The following is a 14,286-nucleotide window of genomic DNA, read 5'->3' as shown; positions in this document are numbered from 1 at the left end:
GATCTTCATATTAATATTTAATAACAGCTATTATATATTCAAGTAATACTTTTCTTTAACCCTGAATTATAATCTTTTGTTAATTTTTGTGATTTTTGTCAACTTTGAATTGACAGGTAGGAGACTAATTAAGGTTTGTTTTTATTGCAATTACCAATTGAGTATAGCTGTAGGGAAATATATATGATACAAGATGAATCAGACGTGAAAATTTATCTAATTAGCACAAACTAAATTAAAAGTTGGACTAATATGTTGTTTAAAATTTTTAAAAATGTATTTGAACTGGACATGTAAAACGCAATGATTTTTAGTACTTACATATTTTTTACAATTTGATTAAACATATCTATTAAAATTTAACCTAGTTTTAACTGGTAACTTTATTTCATCCATATTTAAACCTCCATAAACTGCAACTTGGAATACATATAAATTATGAAAGAGGTCAGAAGACAAACAAAAAACTCTTGATTATGATATATCTTTATTAAATTTAATTCAAAATAATTCAGAGATCATTGGTGATAAAGTGTAATGTATATATATGAAGTGAAATTTTAGTTATATTGAACGTTTATTCATTCACATCATTCAAAATGTTTTGTTTTTGAATTCATTGTAATCAGATGTAATCATGATTACTTTGCCAATGTAATCATTAATTTAATCAGATACTTTCAGAAATGATGTAATCATTAATTTAATTTAATCGTACAAATGACAAAGTAATTGTAATTTAATCAATTACATTGAAATAATCGGACCCATCTCTGTAGGTCGCTAGTCAAAATACCACATGTGAAGATGGAAGGTAAGATAAATTTGTTACACGGTGTGCTAGTGACCTAATACAATATATATGGGGTAAGTAAATTCCATATGGGGATTCGAGCTTTGCTCTCATATGGAATTTACTAATCCCATTATTATTATTGCCATATATATCATATTAGGTCACTAACACACCATGTAACTAATAATACATGTAAATAATGCAAAATATTCAAAGTCAATGAATCATGACTGAAAAGGGGGGCCAAACAATCTTCTACTCTGTCTAGCCTAGACAAAAAAAGGATACAAAGCAATGCACTTTTTTATATTTACCTTCATTAGGAATTCTATTCTAAAACCAGAAATTTGAAGGAAAAAACTTGGGTGTATTTATACTTGAGGATCTATATGGCCAAGAGAGTCATCAAACAAATAGCCAATTTACATACCTATTAAAGTCAAACAATGCATTGTGGACCACTTGTGCATAACCCTGAAAGAAAACAAATAACCAATATAATTTTCTTTTCAGTATTTCAATTGTAATTAACTAAAATGTAAATCTGTTGGAATCAACCTCCGTGACATTAATGATATTTAGTATAAATATTTCCATCTTCTCCAAAATCTTTCACAAGGCTAACATCACAGTACCCAAATTGCATCGAGTACTCAAATTGCACTTATTGAACAAAAATAGCTGCGGAAATCTTACAAGTTATATTTGAGACTAAACAATATGTACTTGTATGATTTGACATTATACAGGTATTTCAGCATAAGAAAATATATTCAAATATGAACAAAACATTCACAGCGTATCTCAACAGATAAAGTATTTACTGCAAAAGTAAAATCTACAGAAACATTGCCAGCGACATTCACAAAAGGTCATCTTTTAAAAACGGGTAAATTAAATATGTCGCAAGCATCCAATTCTTAAAAAAAGAATAGTAAGCATGGATTTATGTATAATTTGTTTGGAGGTCAATTCAGACAATTTTTCTAAAGATGATTCAATTAAACTATGATTCAATATGGATTCAAAATTAAATCAGTGTAACTATATGGTAAGTAAGGATACATCTACAAAATAAACCCAGAATGCAATCTTGTATAGAGAATTGAAAACGTAGGTGAAAAACTCTCAAAATAAGTGCAATTTTGGAACCCTCAGGTTATATCTTCTGTCTTTAAGTGGTCTTAAGATTGAAAGCCAATCAATCAAGCAATCAACATAAGTTGTTACTACTATGACCTTTCCTAAACTAATGCAAACTTCCTAGGTTTCAGTTTTTTTAAAACACAATGGGCTTGTTTTTGCAATTTTTATAATATTTTTATAATAATTTTATATTTCTTACATTTTTTATATTAAATTCTTTCAATAAATTTCCAAGAAAACTTTAGACATGATTTTTTTGTGACAATTGTATTTATGGTGGACACCAAGCTGGATTCCTGAAAAATAAGCATGCAGCACTAAAGTAATATGTTACAATAAACTTCAACTTACCGTAAGAGCTAGTTCATCATCCAATATGGACAACTTTACAATGTACTGATTTGCAGACTGAAATAAAAAAAAATAATAATATCAATTATTTACTAAACACTGAAATGCAACTAATCAGGTTTATCATTCTTTTTTTCATTTTCTATGATCAGTGGACTGTAAAATTGGGGTCAAACTCTTAATTTGGCAGTAAATAGAAATAACATATCATAGGCATTTCTGTCTTGTATACACAAGGATATATTCCTTAGACACTGACATCAGATCTTCCTGAATATACATTAAATATTTGCCACTCAATATTGAGTATACATTAATGAATATTGTAATCCAACTTATTTTCATGGATACTTTATTTCACGTTTGGCCCTTTCTACTCAATTTCCCAGCAATTTAATTTCACGATTCTCAAAATTTACTTGATGTATTTAAGTAATACTGTGAAAGTACTTTTATTCGTGGGGTACCAATTTTCGTGGTTTTCGTGGATGACTTTATCCACGAATTTAAGTGTCCATCGAAATAAAACACTCTTTTTCCAAATCAAGACATGGAAAGATCACTATCAGTAGGTTTGACTGCTGATATGATCTAGAGAATATATTGAATAACACCAAAACTGAGAATACTTTAATAGCAATCACAGAACTACAACTGCATGCATGATTATATCTATTTAATTTTTAATAACATTAACTGTACAACTTTTGATCTTTTAATGCTCATGAAAAATATTTTTGATCGATGATAGTCAGATTTACGGTATTGAGATGCTAGTATGATAAAGTGTTCATTTTATATCCTCATAGTTCTCGTACATATGGGAAATAATAATTTCATGCTTGGCTTGATTTTAATAAGAATTATTTGACAATTCAAGAAATGTTTAAAGCATTTGTTTATGTTACTGTTTTCTTTAGGTGACATGTTTATGGCCTAATTAACACATTTGATGGTCTTTAATCTGTTCATCACATTATCATGGGTTAATAAGTGTTATCACTATGATTTACACGGGTCAATGTTTACTTTACAATTTCCTTCAGTCAAGACTATTTTTTACCTTCGTTTCTATAGGCTTTAATTTTTCATTTTCATTTTTCTTTCTATTTTTAGAAAACTAAAATCAACGAATTTAAAAACCCACGAACATGTAAAAATTGCCCAAACCACGAAAATTGATACACACGAATTAAAGTACTTTCACAGTAACAAGAATATGTCCATAGTTCACGGATGCCCCACTCCCACTATCAATTTCTATGTTCAGTGGACCAAGAAATTGGGGTCAAAACTCTTATTTGGCATCAAAATTAGAATGATCCTATTATAGGGAACATGTGTACTAAGTTTCAAGTTGGCTAGACTTCAACTTCATCAAAAACTACCTTGACCAAAAGCTTTAACCTTCGACAGGACAGACGGACGGACAAACATAGGTGGGGGGATAAAATCTAAGTTTAACATATTAGTGACAATTTATATTAGCTATATTTTTCTACTTGCGAAAAAAAGTGAAAATAAATCGCTTGCAAATATTTGTTGGTTTACAGTATAATGATTAAGTGATAAAAGAAAAATTAACTTTTACATCAACTTACAAATGGAAAAAAACATACCACAAATGAAATAGAATAAAATAAATATCAAGCACCCTTTTAACTCTACTTAATTTGTCATACCTCATACTTTCTGTACTGTATGAAAAGTGTTAGAACCAACACAGTGTCATGACCCAAAATCTGTCTTAATGCAGCATTTCCTAAAATCTACAAAAATAGCATACAATATAATTATTAATTAATCTCTTACCACTGTTTAAGTGTTATAGATAGTTTGAATGGAAAAACAATACAATATAATATAAAAGGTTATATAATTGTTATGTAGTATTTAGAATAATATAAGTAACAACATAAAATTAGAACGAAATATATTTCAATGTAGATGATAACTGAAGGATGTTATCTTTTACTTGAAAGAAATTTATTGAGAAGATATTTGCGCTGGTCATAAATTTCTTTGATGCTGTCTTTTCATCAAGAACAACCAGATGTCCAAGATTCATAAAATTCCATGAAAAGTTCTAAATGTCTCAAATACTTATGAAAGTCTCTTAAATGTTAACAGCAAAAACAGTCAATTCATTTACCAGTAGAGTATCGGAAAATGAACAAATACATTTAGAAACTTTTATACTGGATACTGTTTCCACCCATGTTTCATAAAATGCCACAAAAAATCTGCGCAAACTTATTGATGTTTTCCAAACATTTAACCACAAACTAAAACCTTACTATTGATGGCGCTAATGGCAGAGTGAAGAATTTCTAAATTTGTCTAGTTATCATGGTTATGTTGAATTTCTTTGCAAGCTACACAAAAAAGGACCAAGAGCAGATAAGTATATGATTTGCTTGTGTTTCTAAAGGCATTCCTTAACCTGGGTGTGGTGAAAATATTTTCATTTTACAATCATGTAGTAAATACAATATTAATTCACAAACACTTACCTGGATCAAAGATTCAAATACACTGTTGATTAAAATATATTCCAAAAGAGTATTCTGGCTTATATTATCTGTTGCCTACAAACGGAAAATCATTATTTTAGAGGGGCATTCTTTTTTATGTTCCTAATTTGATTGATATTTTAGATAATGTTTGCTTAATGTCAAGGGGCAAATATTTCATGTATATTAAGGATGAGACTACTAATTTGAAGATCTGTACATATACAGGTTTGGTTCTTATAAAGTAATTAATGATTTTTTTTCAAACAACAATCTTTAAAAAAACAATATAAATTTGATCTTGCCAAGGTTTCTTGTTAAAAATGTCAGGTATTTTGCTTCTGCTGACCAAATAGCTATATTAATCATTTTTGACTAGAATAAAATAAAATAATTTATTTCTTGAGTTATTTCCCCTTATCTATGATTTATACAACTTGTACCTCCAGCGATAAAATAAAGAATTGGGCAAAAAGTTTTTTGTTGATTACTCTTAAACCTAAGCTTTATTTTACAAACTTTGTTGACTGTTTCTTTGGCACAGCTGTATAATTACAATACCAATACAACAGAATCAGAATCAGAAAAAACAACAGTAACTATTGGAAAGTACAAGGAGTTGAAGAAAAAAATGTCAAGATGGCATGTATATACATTTAGATTTTCATAAACTACATTATTTCAACAATTAAATTTGATAGCCTGTGCCACTGCTGGCTCAGGTTCTTAGAAAGACATCAACTTACTGTAGCTAAAACTTGTAAAAACTTCAAAACTTGGAGCTTTAAAATGACTGGATATTCTTCTGTTAATATTCTGTTTAAATTCTCGACCATTTGCTGTAATAAAAGTATAAATGTAAAATATCAGAAAAACCAACTATAATTACACATTACATATGGTTTGATTTGTATCAATCTAATTTTACATTTCAACATTTTTTTTAATTATCATTCAAAATATAATTAAGGGGGCTCCTGGGTATAAATCAATTTTTTTTTCTAATATAGGATTTCACTATATTTTTTTATAGATGAACTTTATCATATACTTAAAAGAAAAATGAAATAAAAAAATGGGGTCACCGTTCATTTAAGCTCACAATCTGCCTCTGGAAGAAGCATACATTTTTGTTAATGTCCTTTTTTTCTGTTGAACTAATAGGAGAAATAGATGTAATATCGAAATAAAAAAGTAACCTAATTACAGAAATCGCTTAAATTTTACAATTATTTAGTTTATGTACAGCTTATATGAAAACAATAATAAAAAATATAGGTCACTGATGAGTTAAAAAATATATTTCAAATTTAATGTCAAAAAATGGCATTTTTGCACTAACGGAAGATAATTTGGAGCTTTTTCAATGATATAAACATTTTAAAAGTTATCTGGGGCCTAACCGACTCGATTTTTTGGGTTGATTTTTTTACCATATCATAAAGTAATAACTAATAGTGTAATAAATAAAATTTGTTATGAAAAAATAAAGGTTCAATTTTTTGCTGAAATTTTTGTACCCACGAGCCACCTTAAGCCTTAAGTACTGGCCTTTCTCTTAGAGTTTCTATATAAATAAACAAAACATGTAGACTTTTCATGCTTGCCAAAAAATAATAATTCATTGATTTAAGTGATTTTTCAATCATTGCAGAAGTTGCAGCAGGATAGTATAGTAAATATAAAACCTCTCATTTTATATTTTGAAGGCATTATTTGTATGGGCATTTTCTAAAAATTGCATTAACTTATCTTGCATGTTTAAAAGTGAAAAACTATCCCCTAACATAAAACTAAATTTACCTGCATTACTGTCTCAGCAGAATCAAATCCTATCAGGATATTAATAACATCAAATCCAAAATCACCTACACTCTTCTTAAACACACCTCTGATCAGGGCACATAATGTCTGAAAAAATAACAAACACAGGTATTTGGTATACAGATTTATCCTGGATTTCTAAAGTAAGTATTTAAAGTATGGGTCAATATGTGCTATTCATTTCAGTAAGCAGTATTTTTTACATTTTCTTGAATTCAACTGTCCATGAAGTAACCCTGGGAAATGTAAGATGGTTTGTCTTTAAGGCAAGACACTTTTTCTTGTCTGTGATAATAAATGACCTGTAGAACTATATATTTTAACAATTTTGTGCAATGTTGAGGTCTAATTGAAATTTGTCTTGTCTTTTTTAAAGTATCTAGCTGTTTGGTTTAGGTCAGTTTTTCTACTGAAGTTTTTGGTTCTCTCCAGTTTCGCTGTCTTTCTCCACTGATGAAAACTGGCAGTTGCGTGTGGCCATAAAAACCGAACAATGAATCAATGATATAGCTGTGTTTGGTCTTCTATAAAACTTTCTGTTTTGCATAACAATTTCAGTATTGGATATGATTATAAATTTTCATTTTATTTATATTCATGATATTAAAGGTTACACTGATTATCAATATATTTTTGTCTTACATGTAATGCATTTATAACTCTAATTGGATTTTCTTCTTTCAATGCCTGTACAGCTTTATAAAACAGCAAGTTTAAATTATCCTGCAAAGAAAAATGTAAATAAAATGTCTTTCTGGTTACACATGTTACATCTATCAAATTGTTTATGTTTACAAAAATCCATTCCAGTAAAAAAACCACCATCAAATTCCAAAAAGAAAGTTTATGTCAATGATAATTATAACTCTTTTTTTAAGCAGTTAAAGGAATTTTCTATTTCTTGGAGATATAACCATCTAGTAGTCAAATGTAAACCAATGATACGACTCTCTGAGGGCCCTGAGTGGGCCTGTTGAAAGCCAAAATGTCAAAAAGTTTCTGGTCCTGAATAAACATGAAATTATTGCCACTAAATGTAATTGGTTCTGTGAGTCATTGCACTATCATATTCATTTACAGTTTTCAATACTGAAAAGTACAACAGACTTTTTTGTCACACTCAAACTTTTCAATATTTTCCTGAATAAAAAAAATCATGCGCTTGAGGATACATTGAATACATGAAGCCAAAACCTTTTAGCAATATACTAGTACATGTGCATAGAAATTTTTACTGGAAAGTATATTTTCAAGTCTTACCTTTAAACCAAGCAGGCTTTCATTGGACAGTTTATCAAACTCACTCTCTATATGACCAATGTTAACCTAAATAAGAATAACAAATAAAAATACACATGAGAAACAATTTGAAAACAAACTTTTGACAATTCAAAAATTCAAAGACATTTTTTAAATTTTCAATACTAAGTATTGTAGTATTTCACATGAATATTTGTAAGCTTTAAACAACATCACATGTTTATCATGTTTATGTCAAAATAGGTGTTGATTTCAGATAATTCGTGTTAAATTCAAAATTCTTTCACAATATATATGACCACTTGTTCAATATGCAAGGCAATATGGTGATTTCTAGATATTATTCTTGGTGAAATCGAGATTTTCCAAAAAAGTACAAACAGGTTTTTTTGGGGGAATATACATGTACCTTGTAACGTAGTATATTTTGTATTCCCTATTTCTTTTACTAATTAAATCCATGTAAAGATAATTAAATTGTGTTCTTGAATGCTTAAATATTAATATACTTAATATTATCATACAAAATCTAGAATGAAAAGTCTACACATATAATCTCCCCTTAAGAGGAGCTGGAAAGAGGTGAATAATTGTAGTTCCTCCATAATATGTAAAAAAAATCATACTTTTTTTCTTACTGACATGACTGAAGTTCCTGCACTATCCTGTTATTTTTCCAAACCTATTTAAGCCTTTTTCTACCTGTTCCTTGACTGCTTAAATCAATTGTTAAGTTCAGTCGACTCAAGTCAGAATAAATATTTTGAGTTTACCCTCTTTTTTTATTATTAAAATAAATACAACTTGTCCCAAATCTTTTATGGGACTTTCTCTCCTTATCATGCTTATGTTATTGATGATTGTTTCTGAAATTCTTTTAAGTTGAACTTGTTAAACTGAATGCATCCAATCAAGGGAAAGACTTGCATATTAATGTGATTGCTTCACCTCACGGTGCAGAGATATTAGTTTCAGTAGACATACACACCATCTTGAAATAATTACTGATCTCTAATTGGTTACTTTAATTTGTTGCAGCCATTGGTTTAAATGAGATAAAGTAATGCAGACTTTTCTCGTTCAGGATAAGTCATTAAAAGCCGGAAAATTAACTATGTGTATATCAGTTCCGATCAACTGTCATTAATTCATGTTAGTTTTATTATGCATATATATTGCCCACGGAAATTCAATATTGAAATATCAATTATCAATACACATTTATTTGCTTTGTCAATCTGCAATATGCACGATTTGTTTTGCTAAACAATGGTTCTATACAACTTTTTCAAAAAAGCATTATCTGTATTTTATAACTTCTGCTTATCTAGGCACACCTCCAGAGAGGCACACTCATAACGCACACTCTTAAAGTAAATCCATTTTGTATCAATCAACTATCTAAAATACCAAATGCACACATATTACATTAAATTAGGATAGAGCAAAGCAGTCCACAGCTTTTAAGAAAGCTAAAACTTGTATAGTACTTACTTTAAGAAGGAAAAATTCATCCCAGAAATTTGGTTTGTCACAGGATGCGTCATCTCCCTGAAATGTATATTGATGTTCTTTGGATAAAAAAGTTAGTAATATGTTCAATTCAATGCAAAAAAATAATATGGATAAACATAGCAAATTATTAAAAAGTTACATTTGGGTTAATTTCTTTATAACCATACACAAATTCAGAAGATTTAAAAAGGGGAGAAGAATTTCAAGAAAACCAAGTGACAATTATTAAACATAAGTGAGTAAAAAAAGAACTACACATGTACAAATGTATGTAGCATATACATTTCTATGACATGTATGATGGTGCCTTCAAAGATTGACATGTACATTTGTACCTGTTTTTAGAACTTTTCCTTATCAATATATGTACTAAGAAAAGTGAAATAACTTGAATTCATTTTAAATAACAAAGTTTACTTATCATGTATCTTTACCCTGCAAAATTCTATATGCATGATATGTGCTAGTCCCAAGTCAGGACCCTGTAATTCAGAGATTGTCTTTGTTGCTGTATATCATTTTTTGTTTTTGTTTTTGTTTATTGTTTTGCACATAATTCAGGCTGTTAGTTTTCTTGTTTCAATTGCTTTACATTTAAATTTGTCATTTCAGGGCCTTTTATAGCTTGCTTCATAGTATGTTGTATGGGATTTGATCATTGTTGAAGACTTTATCATGTTTATGTGAACTGACAGTTACTGGCTTCTATATCATTTGATTTCTGATGGAGAGCTGATTTATATATATGTTTTGGTTTTGCAAAAAAACATCTTAAGAATTTTTATCAAATTGCTGTATGCACGGTATAAATTCTCTCACCTGAAAGAATATTTCATAAATCTGTACAACTTTTTCTTTCAGTCCCATCTTATTGGACGACGATCTCCTCAATAATCTTTTACTATCTGTTGCAGCTTCAGTTGCCATTATCCTTCAAGAAATATTTTTTCAAAATCTTTTGAAAATGTACAAATAATATTAAGACTACATCCATGGTGCATAAGGGACAAAAAGAGTTGTAAAGGTTGATATACTCATATGTAATATCATGACAAATTTTTTGACAATAGAAGTTATCTGTTCTTACCAGTAAAAAATTGAAGAATTTAAATGTTGATTGGAAAATACAATTATAAACATGATAAAATAAACTTATAAGTAAGTTGAATAAGTAATGATTCTGGTGGAAATGGTGGACCCACATGTACATTTTGCACAAACTGATAAGATTTTTTTTAAAGGATAATAAAACCATGCATGATCATGCATTTCAGAGGAAAAGCAGCACTTTGAATATTAATCTTTGCTACTTGAAGTAGACTTTTTCCATGTAAACAATCACCATTGTCATGATTGTCAAAAAAAAAAAAATATGGTCAAAAATTAGTAATAAGGCCACAATTAAAAATATTTCAGTTTGCCCAAACCCGACCCATGATGACTGGGTGTGGGTAGGTAGGTAGGCAAATTCTTTTTTTTTTTTTTTTTTATCAGAATTTGCATGAAAATATTGAAATATTTTAAAACAGTATATCTTTTTTTTCTCTGTCAAACCTTTGTAGAGACAGCCAAAAGCCATGAATTTAAAACCTTTATAAATAAATTAGTTTACTATATGATTTGTATCCTGAGATGTTTATAACCCTGACAGTGGCTAACTGTGTGAAAGGGCTGTTGGATTTGTGAAGTGATTTTCAACAGTTCCATCAACAGGATGTTTGTGTAAAAAAAATATCAGCTGATTATGTAATGATTAAATTTGTTTGCAGTTTTTAAATCCTATTTCTATTAAAATAGATTAAATGTCCTAAAATATTTATATGAATTATTAAAAATGTATCTACCATCCTTAGTTTGTATCTTTTTTATGTTTTGAAAAAAAATTATATTTTACATTATCACACAGGTAAACTAATTTAACTATAAATAGATCAAACATGTTCTGTAGAATCTCCAAACTAAAAATGTATTTGTTATAATTTTATTTCTTTAAATAATCAAGTTTAAATTTTTGAAAATAATCATTATTGATCAAATATAATTGCATAAAGTTAACGTTTTCTGAAGACTTTATTTTTAGGTCATGGCTCTAGAGGCTTCCTCACAAATTGTATAAAAATCCAAAACTGTGAACTGTGTACATAGTGCTCATAGTGTAAATATATTGATGGATTAATATTCTATACTATTGCGGTGGTGGAACTACTTTTATTGTTTTACTCCATATAACGGAGGTGTGCCTATATTGGCAGAAATTCATTGGATACAGATATGGCGTCCATAACAATGTTTTTACTTTTGCACATGTGAAAAAATATTTCTGACAAAAGTCAGATTTCTCTTGTCAAAAGGAATTTATATTTATATTGCAATAAATTATTCAAAAGGAGTTACATTCAGTTCAGATTATATTTTTGATTCTGTGAGCAATTATAGTTTTATCAAATTCTCCCAAACTGCAACGTACTGACTGGCTAATGAGACTTGTAAATTTGAACTATTTGAATAAAAGGGCATCTAATTTACATGATAAAGGAAGATTATAATTAAAGACAACAATTTATCAAGAAATAATTCCTTTTTATTCAGTAAAAACAAAATCTTCTTGCAAGATTGTAAATTCGCAACTTCCTGATCCATTTCCTGTCAGGATAACATTGAAAATATTCGATTGCACATGGTTTTGAACAAATCTACCTGGATATTCTTATCAGATATTCGATAACACGATGAAATTAACATTAAGCATATAGCTAAGGGTTTGGTAGTACAAACAACTACAGCGTAAAAAAACTGTGCCACTTCACATGTTTTACTTCTTTACGTTCGTTAAATAAGAAGATAAAAACAGAGAACATCGAATATCGATTAACTGCGTCTTTTATACGCTTTCTTTTAATCTTATTCACAGTTACTTTCAAACGCAAAGACGACAAACATTAAGTTTTGTACGATGACGGAGCGGACCCAATATAAATCTGAAAAAAAAAATTCTTCCAAAAACGTCAAAAAAAGAATTTGAGTCGGCAGGTTTATTTTGGGTCGGTCGCGTTTGGGCAAACATACAATCTTTTTATTTTGGCCTAACAAATCTTCTTTAGACTCCTGTACCAAGATCAGTTTACCTCTGACCTAAGAAGTTATCACTGTGGTCCACTCTACACGCAGACTACAGATGGATACTGTATTACATCTACAGTCGAACCTCGTTGTGTCGAACTCAGTTGTGTCGAAAACTCGGATGAGTCGAAGTAATTTCTTGGTCCCGGTAAAATTCCTCTGTTTGTTTAATGCATAATTACCTCTGATGAGTCGAACTCGGTTGATTTGAATACTCGGTTAAGTCAAGTAAAATTTATAGTCCTGTCGAAGTAAAATTAATGTAAATTGACCCCGATGTCTCGAACTTAGAAAGTAAGAATTTTCGAAAGATGCAAACTTATGATAAAAATTTAAGTCGGATGTATTTCTTATGTCGACTAATCATTTTCAAAAGAGATTAAAACAGTTAAAATAACATGTTAATGGTGACCGCTAATTAACACCTTTGTTGATCGTTCAAGCGGAATGTTAGTGTGTTGAACATTTTGCACCTGAGATAAAAACGAAACGAATTTAAATGACACAAGTCAAGATTAAATGAATCGTAAGATTTAAAACTCATTAATTACTATAGATAAAAGGATTAGGACAATTATAATAAATTCATGATAATTTAATGTAAAGCAGACGACCTCATCAGAGACCGTTCAGAACTTGTTTTGTGCTGAGAGAAATTTCATAATTTATAGCGACATTTGTGTAGACTATTGATTTTATGTGTGCATGATTTGTATCTGTTATTGTGTTTTTAATTATTACGAAGGACCAAAAATGGAGATTGAATACACAATTATCAGATTATAAAGTGTCATATAGAAAAAAAAGGCACACTGTTCATTGTATCTAGATTACACAAATTTCATACCATATTTCATGCATTCAAAATTTATGACGACACACTCGAACTCGGATGAGTCGAACCTCGGATGAGACGACTGTATTAGCATCTCTAGACCCTAGGCCTAGCTGGTCTTCCAGGATATGGAAATGGGACAAAAATCGTCAAAATTAACCCTTTTTGCACCTGATAACCAATGATCATGATGATGAGGTACAAATGAATCTGATTGTCAAAAATATAATGATAAGAAAGACAAACATCACATTAACAGGGGTATTCCACTTGAATTATCAATAACGTTTTGAACATACTCAGGCCAAATAAAAAAGTATGTGTGGTTCCAGTTACATCTGAAAAAAAGTTAGGGTAGGTAGGTAGGGATTTTTATTTTTTTATGTTTTTTTTTTACATTGAGTCTATGGGAGCAACATTCTGACTTTAACGGTGCTTAATGAAAAATGACAATAAAATCTTTAGGGTAGGCTATTTTTAAGCCGAAAAAGTAGGGACGGTAGTGTTACGGAAACCACACATATATTTTTATTTGGCCTCATGATACATGACATTTTATGTCATTTACCTTCCTCATGATCAACAGTTATTTTTTGTTATTGTTTGGTCTTGCTTTTCATGGTTGATATTTCATTCAAATTATTGTATCTCGTTATATAGTTTAACATTTCCTGAATATCTAAAATTAATAATATGAAAATGTATCAACTTGTTTGAGGTAAACATTGACCTCTAGCTCTACTATTTTTAGGAAATGCGTCGCTAGAATGATGAGAAAAGTGAATACTACGAGCATATGGTTAATACACATCAATTTACCATTATAACAACGGTCCATAATAAATATTTAAGCTACAAAATCCTAAAGAAATATTTTGTTGACATGTGTCATCTGCAAAATTTACACTTCCGGGTACTCCGGGCTT

At 29.4% G+C, this 14,286-nt stretch overlaps 1 protein-coding gene across 1 annotated transcript in view; it reads right to left on the bottom strand.

Moving 5' to 3' along the window:
• The window catches only part of LOC139520440 (armadillo-like helical domain-containing protein 3), a 41,377-nt gene extending 27,094 nt beyond the window's left edge, over nucleotides 1-14,283 (bottom strand). Inside the window, exons 1-11 of the mRNA XM_071313044.1 lie at nucleotides 14,180-14,283; nucleotides 10,225-10,336; nucleotides 9,385-9,441; nucleotides 7,891-7,956; nucleotides 7,273-7,353; nucleotides 6,610-6,717; nucleotides 5,553-5,645; nucleotides 4,807-4,881; nucleotides 3,976-4,062; nucleotides 2,294-2,350; nucleotides 1,227-1,270 (exon numbers count right to left, since the gene is read on the bottom strand). Of these exons, the coding sequence (XP_071169145.1) occupies nucleotides 1,227-1,270; nucleotides 2,294-2,350; nucleotides 3,976-4,062; nucleotides 4,807-4,881; nucleotides 5,553-5,645; nucleotides 6,610-6,717; nucleotides 7,273-7,353; nucleotides 7,891-7,956; nucleotides 9,385-9,441; nucleotides 10,225-10,332 (776 nt within the window). The 5' untranslated portion in view covers nucleotides 10,333-10,336; nucleotides 14,180-14,283. The remainder of the gene's footprint in view (nucleotides 1-1,226; nucleotides 1,271-2,293; nucleotides 2,351-3,975; nucleotides 4,063-4,806; nucleotides 4,882-5,552; nucleotides 5,646-6,609; nucleotides 6,718-7,272; nucleotides 7,354-7,890; nucleotides 7,957-9,384; nucleotides 9,442-10,224; nucleotides 10,337-14,179) is intronic.
• Nucleotides 14,284-14,286: the final 3 nt, after the last annotated feature.

This window comes from Mytilus edulis, chromosome 4 (assembly GCF_963676685.1).
Source record: "Mytilus edulis chromosome 4, xbMytEdul2.2, whole genome shotgun sequence".
Lineage (NCBI taxonomy): Eukaryota > Metazoa > Mollusca > Bivalvia > Mytilida > Mytilidae > Mytilus > Mytilus edulis.
The sequence above is the reverse complement of the archived record's forward strand: the minus strand, read 5'-3'. Positions and strand labels throughout refer to the sequence as shown.